The sequence below is a fragment of the Haliotis cracherodii genome, unplaced genomic scaffold (assembly GCF_022045235.1).
Source record: "Haliotis cracherodii isolate W230 unplaced genomic scaffold, xgHalCrac1.p SCAF_4, whole genome shotgun sequence".
Taxonomy (NCBI): Eukaryota; Metazoa; Mollusca; class Gastropoda; order Lepetellida; family Haliotidae; genus Haliotis; species Haliotis cracherodii.
In genome coordinates this window covers 16,832,598-16,846,694 of record NW_027266297.1, presented here as the reverse complement: position 1 = coordinate 16,846,694, position 14,097 = coordinate 16,832,598, and the positions used below count along the sequence as shown (strand labels likewise).

General features: G+C 44.3%; 1 protein-coding gene across 1 annotated transcript in view; it reads left to right on the top strand.

The window, feature by feature from the left end:
* Window positions 1–316: 316 nt before the first annotated feature.
* LOC139478788 (dnaJ homolog subfamily C member 21-like) overlaps window positions 317–14,097 on the top strand; it is a 32,981-nt gene continuing 19,200 nt past the window's right edge. The window contains exons 1-10 of the mRNA XM_071261413.1: window positions 317–513; window positions 3,143–3,271; window positions 4,663–4,757; window positions 7,190–7,315; window positions 8,016–8,189; window positions 9,833–9,883; window positions 10,304–10,383; window positions 10,789–10,916; window positions 11,524–11,632; window positions 12,616–12,777. Coding sequence (XP_071117514.1) covers window positions 405–513; window positions 3,143–3,271; window positions 4,663–4,757; window positions 7,190–7,315; window positions 8,016–8,189; window positions 9,833–9,883; window positions 10,304–10,383; window positions 10,789–10,916; window positions 11,524–11,632; window positions 12,616–12,777 — 1,163 coding nt within the window. The 5' untranslated portion in view covers window positions 317–404. The remainder of the gene's footprint in view (window positions 514–3,142; window positions 3,272–4,662; window positions 4,758–7,189; window positions 7,316–8,015; window positions 8,190–9,832; window positions 9,884–10,303; window positions 10,384–10,788; window positions 10,917–11,523; window positions 11,633–12,615; window positions 12,778–14,097) is intronic.

Genomic DNA, 14,097 nt, shown 5'->3' with positions numbered 1-14,097 from the left:
TATTAATAAAGAAGTTACTATCCGTTATTGCGTCCACTTTGTCACCTGTCAACTTGTAAGAAACGCCTATTAAACGCAAATCCATTACTTTTGGAGATTAACGTTTTTTAGTGCAACAACAGTTATAGGTCCAGGTTATGTTTTGTTTCGAAAAGGATACCCTGAACAAAAGACTAACTTTTGCATTGCAGGGTGTTATGTATTCGTGTGTGCAAGGCACAGAAGGTGGCCTATGGTCAAAGGGACATAATTCCGTTGTAGTCACTTTGTAGTTACTCCCCTTTGATTGACCGAAATTGACTTCTTCAAAGGAGAGTGCCACCACAACACAACATGTGCTTGTGCAATGTGTGAAATAATTGATTGACATCTGAACGTAACGGTCAACCAACATATGGGTAAAAATGTCATCGACAATAAAGTGTCATTACGAGGTTCTAAGTGTTCCGAGAGATGCAAATAACGAAGATCTGAAGAAGGCGTACAGGAAATTAGCCTTGAAATACCATCCAGGTTGGTCAAGTTCTGACTGTTTTGTTGATATGTTGCCCTCACGGGCTTCATTTGAAATTTTATTTGTCTTTATCATGACACGGTATTATGTTCGTGTTGCGTATCGATTGTTTGATCAAATTGTCTCCCGAAACGAATTTACGATTGACACACACGTCAACAGCTTCGTAATTCAGTATATGATTAACGACTGAAGATTTAAATGGCATTTTTGGGCTACAAAATTTGAAACACAATGTATACAATCTTTTAATAGGCTATTATGTACTTTAGACTTATTTGTACATCAGATAACCATATGGTAACTACATTTGAAAAGCACCTTTTGTAATATAAGTTAGAAGACTGATGAGGTTTGTATAGATGTTGAGTTTGAAGAGTGACATCTTGACCCAACAATACTTTTCATCTCTGATGACTTAAAACTTAAACCTGGCAAAAATTCTTCCCAGGCTTGTAATGATAGATTGATTACATATCTTGATGGTTGTGATGCAGTTTTCATTTCTGTGTTAGAAATGAAGGGGGTTCTTGTCTCCTTAATGTTTCCTGCTATAGGGCCTAGTTCATGTATAGCTTACAGGACCCGCGAAGATTCCGAGGTAGAATAGGTCTTCAGCAACCCATGCTTGCCGTAAAAGGCGACTATGCTTGTCGTAAAAGGCGGCTAACGGGATTGGGTGGTCAGGCTCGCTGACTTGGTTGATACATGTCATCGATCCCAATTGCGTGGATCGATGCTCATGATATCAATCACTGGATTGTCTAGTCCAGACTCGATCATTTACAGACCGCCGTCATATAGCTGGAATATTGCTGAGTGCGGCATTAAACAACAAACCAACCAACCAAGTATAGCTTACAGACGAGGCAATGGAGCTCATACCTTTTATCAAGGGCCTTTTTCCAGGTTATAGCTCAAACTGCACCTCAAACTACTATTGTGATGTGAAAACACCGCCTTATTAATATTAATTTTTTGAAACAAGAAATAATTGAAATTAAACTCATATGTTCACATTGTTTGATAGACATTTTTAGACGTTGACAAAGCAGATAAAAGTTTATGTAAGTTTATGGAACTTCTTTATTATACTGTAATTGTGAAGATTTGGTATATATCCTGATACCGTTTGTATTCAATAGTATTGATGCTATGTCATAGGTCAATGTGCGATCCCGTAACATGTCATCATTACTACTGTAAGAACATGTCATTCACAAAACATGTGGCCGCCATGTTGTAAGGCCAAAGCAGTGTACCAAAAGAACACAGAATAGACCGAGTGTTACCAGCAACTCAGATGTCTGTATTTCATATCAACATTCCAACGCAAAACTGTAAACAACATGTTTGTGTTTCAGACAAGAACCCTGACACTGTGAGGAGTGTGTGATGATGACCACATGTTTGTGTTTCAGACAAGAACCCCGACACTGTGAGGAGCGTGTGATGATGACCACATGTTTGTGTTTCAGACAAGAACCCTGACACTGTGAGGAGTGTGATGATGACCACATGTTTGTGTTTCAGACAAGAACCCTGACACTGTGAGGAGTGTGTGATGATGACAATATGTTTGTGTTTCAGACAAGAACCCTGACACTGTGAGGAGTCTGTGAGGAGTGTGTGATGATGACCACATGTTTGTGTTTCAGACAAGAACCCCGACACTGTGAGGAATCTGTGATGATGACCACATGTTTGTGTTTCAGACAAGAACCCTGACACTGTGAGGAGCGTGTGATGATGACCACATGTTTGTGTTTCAGACAAGAACCCTGACACTGTGAGGAGTGTGTGATGATGACCACATGTTTGTGTTTCAGACAAGAACCCTGACACTGTGAGGAGTGTGTGATGATGACCACATGTTTGTGTTTCAGACAAGAACCCTGACACTGTGAGGAGTGTGTGATGATGACCACATGTTTGTGTTTCAGACAAGAACCCTGACACTGTAAGGAGTGTGTGATGATGACCACATGTTTGTGTTTCAGACAAGAACCCTGACACTGTGAGGAGTGTGTGATGATGACCACATGTTTGTGTTTCAGACAAGAACCCTGACACTGTGAGGAGTGTGTGATGATGACAACATGTTTGTGTTTCAGACAAGAACCCTGACACTGTGAGGAGTGTGTGATGACCACATGTTTGTGTTTCAGACAAGAACCCTGACACTGTGAGGAGTGTGTGATGATGACAACATGTTTGTGTTTCAGACAAGAACCCTGACACTGTGAGGAGTGTGATGATGATGATGACCACATGTTTGTGTTTCAGACAAGAACCCTGACACTGTGAGGAGTGTGTGATGATGACCACATGTTTGTGTTTCAGACAAGAACCCTGACACTGTGAGGAGTGTGTGATGATGACCACATGTTTGTGTTTCAGACAAGAACCCCGACACTGTGAGGAGTGTGTGATGATGACCACATGTTTGTGTTTCAGACAAGAACCCTGACACTGTGAGGAGTCTGAGATGATGACCACATGTTTGTGTTTCAGACAAAAACCCTGACACTGTGAGGAGTGTGTGATGATGACCACAAGTTTGTGTTTCAGACAAGAACCCTGACACTGTGAGGAGTGTGTGATGATGACCACATGTTTGTGTTTCAGACAAGAACCCTGACAACGTGGAGGAGGCCACCAGGGAGTTTCGACTGGTGCAGCAGGCCTACGAGGTTCTCAGTGACCCCCAGGAGCGGGCGTGGTACGACAAGCACAGGGAGGCCATCCTGAGGGGAGGTGAGGCACATACATCTGCTGTTATTAACTTGGGAATGTCCTCACATACTGTAAAACGTGAAATTAGCCAGCACACACGTATTGTTTTAGCTGAAGTACTCTACTCAGCGCTAATAAGAGGTGCTATTTGGTGTGTGATTGGATTAATGTAAGGTTGGATTAAGGTGAGGATTCTCCTGTAAACCTGACAGAGGACATTTTGTTTAGATATAAATCCACTGATGCTTGAGAGGAGGGGGTGTCGCATTCATATTGATCGCCTTTTTGGCTAGGAGCCAGCGGTCGCATTCTTTTGGATATGCATTAATTTCACGTTTTACAGTAATTAATCAAGTTCATGGTTTATTCTCCCTACAGCGTTTTGCTGTACAATAAACAATGACCACAAATTGTTTATTTATTATATAAGATGTCAACTTTATGTACAGTCTCTTTAAGGATGTTGATAAAATTGGTAAGCTTTAAAAATAGTTACCTTAATTTTATTAATGATGACTTCCTGAATAGAATCTGACCTCGACAATTCCGACAAGACGATTTTATGAACAGGTGGTATAAGTTTGGCATTTCCTGCATATTCTGACAATCCTCACATCAATTACCTGTACCTTTTCTGCTGATTGTCATATCTCTCCCACTTTTGGATGTGACCGTTCCGCCATCGCGTTTGTCCGCGTCACCCAGCTACATCTGTGGGGAACAACTCACTAGACAGTTCCCTCTAAAAAACTGTCATTCCACATACATCATGTACATCATCAAGTTGCAAGCACATTTTCAAATCACCAGAACTGATGTCATGATAAAACAATGTTTCATCCTAAAATAAACCACGCTTCGTTCTGCATTGCTTTTTGCAATTTACGCAGCTATCTTATATTGTCACATAAATACAACCATGCTTTGATAAAAATTACTAGAAGATATGCCTTTTACATGCTGTTGACTTTCACCCCAGGGATTGTTTAATTGATTTAATAATATACACTTAATTATTTGAATATTATGAAAATATTTTACCCACAGGTCCAGTTTGAATCTGTTAGCAGTGATTTTGAGTTCTTTTACAGTTTGGATTGCATCGGGAAGTTTTATGTATTGTTATCTATTGTGGTCACAAAAAAAGACCATCCTGATTTGTAGATCAATTATTTGGCTAAAAAAATAATTTTCAATAAATTACCCAGAAGGCGAGGGTTTCCAGATATCTGAATTCTGGATAATGAGTGAGTGAGTTTGGTTTTACGCCGCTTTTAGCAATATTCCAGCAATATCACGGCGGCCTGGATAATCAGTCTTAGTGTATCTCAAATGTGTTTTGTGACGGAGCACTTGGATGTCCATCTTCTGTGTATATGATACTATTGAACAAGTGTGATGTCTGGTTGCAGGTTTAGGGCGAGGTGACAAGTACGAGGACAACTCCCTGGATGTGTTTCAGTACTTCAACTCAGCCTGCTACAAAGGATTCGGAGATGATGCTGAGGTAACTCAATTATACACTTGATGAAGATGCTAGGCCACACTCATTTCAAGAGAGACAATAGCCATTCTGTTACTGACTTTATTCATTGTATAAGTGAATGTGTGAATGGTTTGATACCGTATTCGACGTAATAAGCGTCCCGCTCTAATAAGCGCCCACAGCGATATTTGTTAATTAGCACCCCTTTTGATTGATCAATGTAGACTTATTTTTTCGTGTATAATATGCACTCATTTGTTATATGAACCCTTAATTATGGGCAGTTAAATTCTGGAAAATATATCTCTTGTGTATAATACACACAGACTTTTCTTTTGCATCATTTCAGACTATCAGCATAAACCACGAAATTTACGATCTTTCAAATCTTTTTTTTTTTCTCACCAAAATTATATTCTAATAAGCATGATAAGAGCCCCCTATTTCTAAATTTGAGAGCACCCTGGGCGCATATTACGTCGAATACGGTAAGTGCATTGACATATATAGTGGTGGGATGATACACTGGTGCATCGTGATTTTGCACTCCTCGATATAAGTATCGATTACTGTCATGAAGTAAAAAATATCGATGCTACACCTACACCTGCCACTCTACTCCTCCCTACACCTGCCACTATACTCCTCCCTACACCTGCCACTATACTCCTCCCTACACCTGCCACTATACTCCTCCCTACACCTGCCACTATACTCCTCCCTACACCTGCCACTATACTCCTCCCTACACCTGCCACTATACTCCTCCCTACACCTGCCACTATACTCCTCCCTACACCTGCCACTATACTCCTCCCTACACCTGCCACTATACTCCTCCCTACACCTGCCACTATACTCCTCCCTACACCTGCCACTATACTCCTCCCTACACCTGCCTCTATACTCCTCCCTACACCTGCCACTATACTCCTCCCTACACCTGCCACTATACTCCTCCCTACACCTGCCACTATACTCCTCCCTACACCTGCCACTATACTCCTCCCTACACCTGCCACTATACTCCTCCCTACACCTGCCACTATACTCCTCCCTACACCTGCCACTATACTCCTCCCTACACCTGCCTCTATACTCCTCCCTACACCTGCCACTATACTCCTCCCTACACCTGCCACTATACTCCTCCCTACACCTGCCACTATACTCCTCCCTACACCTGCCTCTATACTCCTCCCTACACCTGCCACTATACTCCTCCCTACACCTGCCACTATACTCCTCCCTACACCTGCCTCTATACTCCTCCCTACACCTGCCACTATACTCCTCCCTACACCTGCCACTATACTCCTCCCTACACCTGCCACTATACTCCTCCCTACACCTGCCTCTATACTCCTCCCTACACCTGCCACTATACTCCTCCCTACACCTGCCACTATACTCCTCCCTACACCTGCCACTATACTCATCCCTACACCTGCCACTATACTCCTCCCTACACCTGCCACTATACTCCTCCCTACACCTGCCTCTATACTCCTCCCTACACCTGCCACTATACTCCTCCCTACACCTGCCACTATACTCCTCCCTACACCTGCCACTATACTCCTCCCTACACCTGCCTCTATACTCCTCCCTACACCTGCCACTATACTCCTCCCTACACCTGCCACTATACTCCTCCCTACACCTGCCACTATACTCCTCCCTACACCTGCCTCTATACTCCTCCCTACACCTGCCACTATACTCCTCCCTACACCTGCCACTATACTCCTCCCTACACCTGCCACTATACTCCTCCCTACACCTGCCTCTATACTCCTCCCTACACCTGCCACTATACCCCTCCCTACACCTGCCACTATACTCCTCCCTACACCTGCCACTATACTCCTCCCTACACCTGCCACTATACTCCTCCCTACACCTGCCTCTATACTCCTCCCTACACCTGCCTCTATACTCCTCCCTACACCTGCCACTATACTCCTCCCTACACCTGCCACTATACTCCTCCCTACACCTGCCGCTATACTCCTCCCTACACCTGCCACTATACTCCTCCCTACACCTGCCACTATACTCCTCCGTACACCTGCCACTATACTCCTCCGTACACCTGCCACTATACTCCTCCCTACACCTGCCTCTATACTCCTCCCTACACCTGCCACTATACTCCTCCCTACACCTGCCACTATACTCCTCCCTACACCTGCCGCTATACTCCTCCCTACACCTGCCACTATACTCCTCCCTACACCTGCCTCTATACTCCTCCCTACACCTGCCTCTATACTCCTCCCTACACCTGCCACTATACTCCTCCCTACACCTGCCACTATACTCCTCCCTACACCTGCCGCTATACTCCTCCCTACACCTGCCACTATACTCCTCCCTACACCTGCCACTATACTCATCCCTACACCTGCCACTACACACAACACTACTCCTGCCACTGTATTCCTGTGCAGGGCTTCTATGCGGTGTACAGCAAGGTGTTCCACACTCTGGCGGAGGAGGATTACCCCTTCATGGAGGACAAGGACAGCGACTACGAGATTCCAGAGTTCGGCAACTCAGAAAGTTCCTATGAAGAGGTATGTGGGGAGACAACTCTCTGATCACTCATCTGTACAGTGTATAAGACACTGCAATATTTTCTTTATTTTCACAACAACATTAAAAGTAAAGTTTGTTTGAAACAGTAACTCAGGTTAACATTCCTTGTGGAAATTGCATGTAGATTAACCTCCCTTTGACCACTTGCTCCCTCTTCAATGAGCATGAGTACTCAGACACTCCAAACAGCCATGTAAACTTCTCAGGTATTGTATAGTAGGTACATAATAAGTTGTAAACAATTCTTGAGGAGTTTATGGTGTGATGCACCCTGTGTGTGAGCCAATGTACCGCGAGCTGTACACAGACACACATGCAGGTTCGATCACATCATATGCCCCGAGCTATAGGTTGCCGAACTAATTCATTCATTCATACAGGCCCGGAATATATGTCCACAGTTTCTCTGAGTTAGCAAAACTTGTAGCAGTCGACACAAATGAACCAAGTTACTTCCCTTTACCCAACGATTCAGATAAACATCGTTTCATTTCAACTCGACAATACTTAAAACATGGGAAAATAACTACCTGCTTCTTAACTAATCAGGAGCTAGTATTTTAGCGAAAGGTGAGATAATATGGTAATATGGTTTATTTGTAATCATAGGATTGTACCAGATCGTTAATAGTTTCTATGTTGTAATGTATGTTATCCCTTTCAAATGAATGTTCTCAGGTCGTTCAGCCATTCTATGATTACTGGACGTCGTACTGTACGGCCAAGTCCTACGTGTGGGAGGAGAAGTATGATACTCGCGAGGCGCCTGACAGGTGGACTCGACGCAAGATGGAGGCAGAGAATAAGAAACAGAGGGATGCTGCCAAGAAAGAAAGGAATGAAGAAATCAGGGTTAGAAATGAGCATGTCTTTTAAATCACCTTGACCTACTGGTGCTGAACATGTGGATGTATGGAAGAGGAAAACAGGGCCCTGTTCCTTAATATAGTCATGTCACTGAAATTTAAAAAAATTAAAGAATTAGTTCTCAGGCAATGGTTTTTGAAAGTATAGTGCGGGCAGGCAGTGTCTTTTTTTGGGGGAGTGGGGGTTGGAACTAGTATGTAACGAAATAAACAGTTGTGTACCATCAACCTGGGTAAGGGCCTCCCTACATATATGTATTCATTGATGAGTAAAATACTGGAATACAGTGTTTGACTTCCATTGGATTTGGAATACCTGTATTTATGTATATTTTTGGTGCATTTTTAAAAAAATGGAATTAAAAACAAAATGTGAGGCAAACTTTATGAAGATGCTGGCAGTGCCTGAGAACCAAGACTATTGTTTTTTTAGCCTAAAGCTGCCTTTTCAAGGGTAAGACTTGGCTATCTGTTGTCCCTTGTGAGAAAAAGATAAGTGAACGAATGAGGGAGAATAGTTTTCTTCTTGTTTGTTTGTTTGTTGTTTAACACCGCATTCAGCAATATTACAGCTACATGACAGCGGTCTGGACCAGACAATCCAATGATTGTCATCATAAGCATCGATCTCCGCAACTGGGATACGATAACATTAATCAAACAAATCAGCAAGCCTGACCACCTGATCTCGTTAGTCACCTCTTAGGACAGGCATGGGTTGTTGAAGACCTATTCTACCCCAGATCTTCACAGGGAGAATGGCTTTCTTGTATCAATTATGGGCAGCCTAGTGGTTACTGTGTTACTTTGTAACATGCTCAGGTTCAATTCCCCACATGCAATTGGTATTGTTATAGAATCATTAAGAAGCATTAAGCATTCAATCTAGCACATATAACATGGGGGGCATGGGTGGCCAAGTCATCTAAGGCGCTGCGTTTTGCTGTGCAGAGTTGCGTCCCTTGGGCACACCAGAAACCTATGTTTGTGGGTTCGAATCCCGGTTTGCCCCAATTTTGTTTCTAGGTTTGTCAGCACCATACCCGTGCTCGTGGGTTTCACCGAACTGGTAAACGTCTGAGACCTGCATCACTTCGGGCTTTCTTCCTACATTAAGCTGACACGCTGCGATATAACTGGAATACTGTTAAAAGCGGCGTTAAACCCAACTCACTCACTCATATATATCATGGATTACCATAACCCACTGGAAGGTTGGTTTGATCCCCGGCTGTGTTATACCAAAAGATGCGAAAAGATGGTACTTGTTTCCCTGCCTGGCACTCAGCTTCAAAGGGATGAACAAGGAACAGTCAGCCCAAAGTCAGTATTATGTGTCTGAGTGGGTATCCATGTTAAACTGTGGTGCTCATAATATCGACCACAAGTTTGCCTGACGCAGACTTGATGATTTACAGGCTGCAGTCATATAATGATCAATAGAAGTAAGGGATCAGGAATATTTGGGGGGATATCTTTTTGTAGTGAAGACTGAGCACACAATTTAATGAAAATAACCCCCAAATATTCATGATGCTTAACTTTTTTTATTCAGCATAATTTGAATAGTGCTATCTTGGGTGTTCACATTCACTCTGTTGTGTTTGAAGATTTGCTTGTTTGTTTCAGGCTCTTGTGGCATATGTTCGGAAGAGAGACAAGCGTGTTCAAGCCCACAGGGTGAGCTAGAGTGCAGTACACAGGGAGAAAGCAATCTCATTGAAATCAGGTCATAGTGTTCGCTGCCTCTACACAAAGCTTTTTGTAGCAGTAGAGGGGCGGTCGGGTAGCCTAGTGGTTAAAGCGTTCGCTCGTCACGCCGAAGACCCGGGTTCGATTCCCGACATGGGTACAATGTGTGAAGTCCATTTCTGGTGCCCCCTGCCGTGATATTGCTGGAATATTGCTAAAAGCGGCGTAAAACTGTACGGGCATATATTTGTACATGTAAATGTTGTAAAATTGTAAATCAAAGTAAATTTTCTCTTTTATGTGTGTCACTTCTGAATGACTTGATACAAACATGATGTTTACATTAATAATGTTAGTGTGTAAACTGAAATGAACATTCCATGTGACATTTGGGTGATGCTGCTACAGAAACGGCTGGAGGAGAGGGCGGCCGAAATAGCTCGGAAAACCAAGGAACAGCAGGAAAAGGAGCTGCTGGAGAGAAAGAAGTATGTCCTCTTTCAGGATGAATTGTCTTGTTTCTGGGCTCCTGTGGGGAGTCTGGGTTCGACTTGGTCCCCAGCAACCGATGCTGGTCGTAAGAAGCAACTACCGTCAAATGCATCGGGTGGTCAGGCTTGCTGACTTGGTTGATGCATGTCATTGTATCCCAATTGTGTGCATCATTGCTCACAATATCAATCACAAGATTGTCTGGTCCAGACTCGATTATTTACCGACCGCCGTCGTATAGCTGGAATATTGCTGAGTGCGGCGTTAGACAAAAAACAGACAAACTTCCCCACCAGACGCCCCACACTGACATGCTAAAATACTTTTCAAAGCGACATTAAACCCAAATCATCCCATCATTGAAGCCAACCCACGTCACAATAATGTCTGTTTGATGTCAGGCGGATGGAGAACTACCAGGAAACAGGGTGGTCAGCCATGTCGGCCCTGGAGGACGATCTCCGTCAGCTGGAGGCCAGCGTAGACGAGCACTTTGGGGGGGAGCGAGACGACGATGGAGGAGGGGAAGGTTAGTGCTGGTCAACTTCATACTCATGTCACTTGAGTCATTGCTCAATATCTATCCTTTACTGGATTTGAAATGTACATTCTTTCTTGAAAACTTACTGCGATACTTGGATATATATTTTTGGTCATTGGGAAAATGATTTGAACATGTAATAGCTTTGCTGAGTCAACTTTCAGATATCACCTGTGAAATTACATCTTTTTGCCCCAAATAGCCCCCTTTGCCCATGGTTATGTTTTGGCAATAATATATTTTCCAACTTGTACTGGGGGCAGTCGGGTAGCCCAGTGGTTTAAGCGTTCGCTTGTCACTCCTAAGACCCAGGTTCAATTCCCGACATGGTTACAATGTGTGAAACCCATTTCGGGTATCCCCCGCCGTGATATTGCTGGAATATTGCTAAAAGCGGCGTAAAACCATATTCACTCACTCACTCACTCCAACTTGTACTGTGTTGAATTGTTGGCAAGTACCCATACATGCCTAGGTGTGCCAGATCACACCCCAATCCTGCCTATTGGCCTTCTTTTTTTTGTGATGCGTGTATACATTGTAGAGACATCCCTACTGTATATAAGTTGTCGGTATTGTGGTGATGTTGCTGCAGGTGTCCCTGGTGAGGGAGATGATGTTCCCATGGAGGAAGAGGAAGAAGAGGATTACTATGACGACCTGTTCTGTATTGCCTGCAATAAGGCTTTCAAAAGTGACAAGGCGTAAGTCAGCCATGTTCATAACTGGAAACCAGGAAAGAAGTATTCATCCCTGATTACCCAGTGTATTATGTCTCCAGTCAAGTATGATTAACACCCTGCACTAATTTGCTACCTCATCTTCATTGTGAACCGTATTTGAAAGACCCAAAGCTAAAAAATACCTGTCCATTCAGATTACACTCGTGAGCAGGAAAAGGTGGCAGGTTTGTGACAAGAGAGCGTTATCATGAAGCTAGGTGATGATTAGTTCTGGGGTATTTATTCAAATAAATAAAGGATATTATTGAGTGTTCATGTCATACTATGTTTATGATGTGATTGTTAACATTGTATGACATGAACACGAATATAATGTTCTATTTATTACCAAAGAAGATGTCTACCTAAAGAGAGTGTTACTTATAAGGGCAGCAAGTTGCAACAGCAATGGAACCACAATTTATCGAATGACGTCAACAATCTTCAGCTATGATGTCGTCTCTAGTGTGACGTCATTCCGATCTCACATCACAATAAGATTCGAATGACGTCAACAATGTCATCCGGATGACAGAAACAATACCCTGTGTCTCGTGACGGAATATGACCCTAGGGCTCATATGATTTTTATTAACCCTGATATATTTGCCCTTATAGGTAATAAACAGGCATAATACACTTGGTAATTGAGGATGAGAAAGGTTAAATAATGTAAACATTTGAATAACCGACAAGGTGGTACTGCCATTTTGGGACCCTTTCTTTGGGGAGGTAGATACTCATGTTTTATTGGCTGAGACAAGTGTAGCAGAAGATCTCATTGTTCCAGTGTTCTTTCTAGTTGATGTAAAGGTGGGGCCATGTTTCCTTCAGTTCATTGATCTGATAACTCTTTTTAATTTGAAACTAAACACATTGCATCTGAACTGTTGACATATCACCTAAACAACTGACTGTTTGGAAGTACGAACTGGTCGTGAGAGTTGTCTTACTGTCTGATCTAGGTATGCAAATCATGAAAAGTCCAAGAAACACAAGGACCTTGTAGCCATATTGAAAGCACACATGGAACAGGAAGAGGAAGTGCTGGGAGAGATGGCTGATGGGATACAACTAGCAGACGACATTGATCTGAATGACAGTTACACTCAGGACAGTAAACAGAAGTGAGTAAAGGAGTTCATGCTCCGTAGTTTATATTTGGCCAGTTAATGTCTGTGCTCTGGCCTGTTTTGTTCTTTCAACCATGTTTAATTTCTATGGGAATATTGAAAGGAATTACAATCATCCATTCCGCAGTCCATTCTTTCCATCTGACACGAGGACAAGGGTGCCATGTGGTCTGAAACTCCACTCCATTCCACCCCACCAACTCCGCTCTACCCAACCTAACTCTGCCCCACTCCACACTTCCCAACTCCGCTCCACTCCACTCCACTCCAATCCACTCCACTCTTCATATCTCCAGTCTGCTCTACCCTACCAACTCTACTCCACTCAACTCCGCCCCACCCCACCCCACCCCACCCCTCCCGTATCCAATCCTTTCCACCCCACCAACTCCACTCCACTCTGCCCCACCCAACTCTTTCCAAATCCAATCCGCTCCACCCCACCAACTCTGCTCCACTCCACTCCATTCCATGCTGCCCCGCCAACTCCGGTTCACCCCACCAACTCTGCTCCACTCCACTCCGCCCCACCAACTCAGGTTCACCCCACCAACTCTGCTCCACTCCACTCCATTCCATGCTGCCCCGCCAACTCCGGTTCACCCCACCAACTCTGCTCCACTCCACTCCGCCCCACCAACTCCGCTCCACCCCACCAACTCTGCTCCACTCCACTCCATTCCACGCTGCCCCGCCAACTCCAGCTCACCCCACCAACTCTGCTCCTCTCCACTCTGCCCCACCAACTCTGGTTCACCCCACCAACTCTGCTCCACTCCACTCCATTCCATGCTGCCCCGCCAACTCCGGTTCACCCCACCAACTCTGCTCCACTCCACTCCATTCCACGCTGCCCCGCCAACTCCGGCTCACCCCACCAACTCTGCTCCACTCCACCCCGCCCCGCCCCGCCAATTCCGGTTCACCCCACCAACTCTGCTCTACTCCACTCCATTCCATGCTGCCCCGCCAACTCCGGTTCACCCCACCAACTCTGCTCCACTCCACCCCGCCCGGCCCGCCAATTCCGGTTCACCCCACCAACTCTTCTCTACTCCACTCCATTCCACGCTGCCCCGCCAACTCCGGTTCACCCCACCAACTCTGCTCCACTCCACTCTTCCTCCAGTCAAGTCTACCCCACGTATCTCTGCCCCTCCCCACCATGGTTTACATCGCATAGTGGTTAGATTGCTTACTGAAGCATCAGATCCTGTCATGATATGTGTTAGTCAGACAGAAATGTCATCCACAATATGCTGTTAACAGCCAAAGCTCCTTCCAATATGTTCCTACCTGTATATCTCTAGGTGT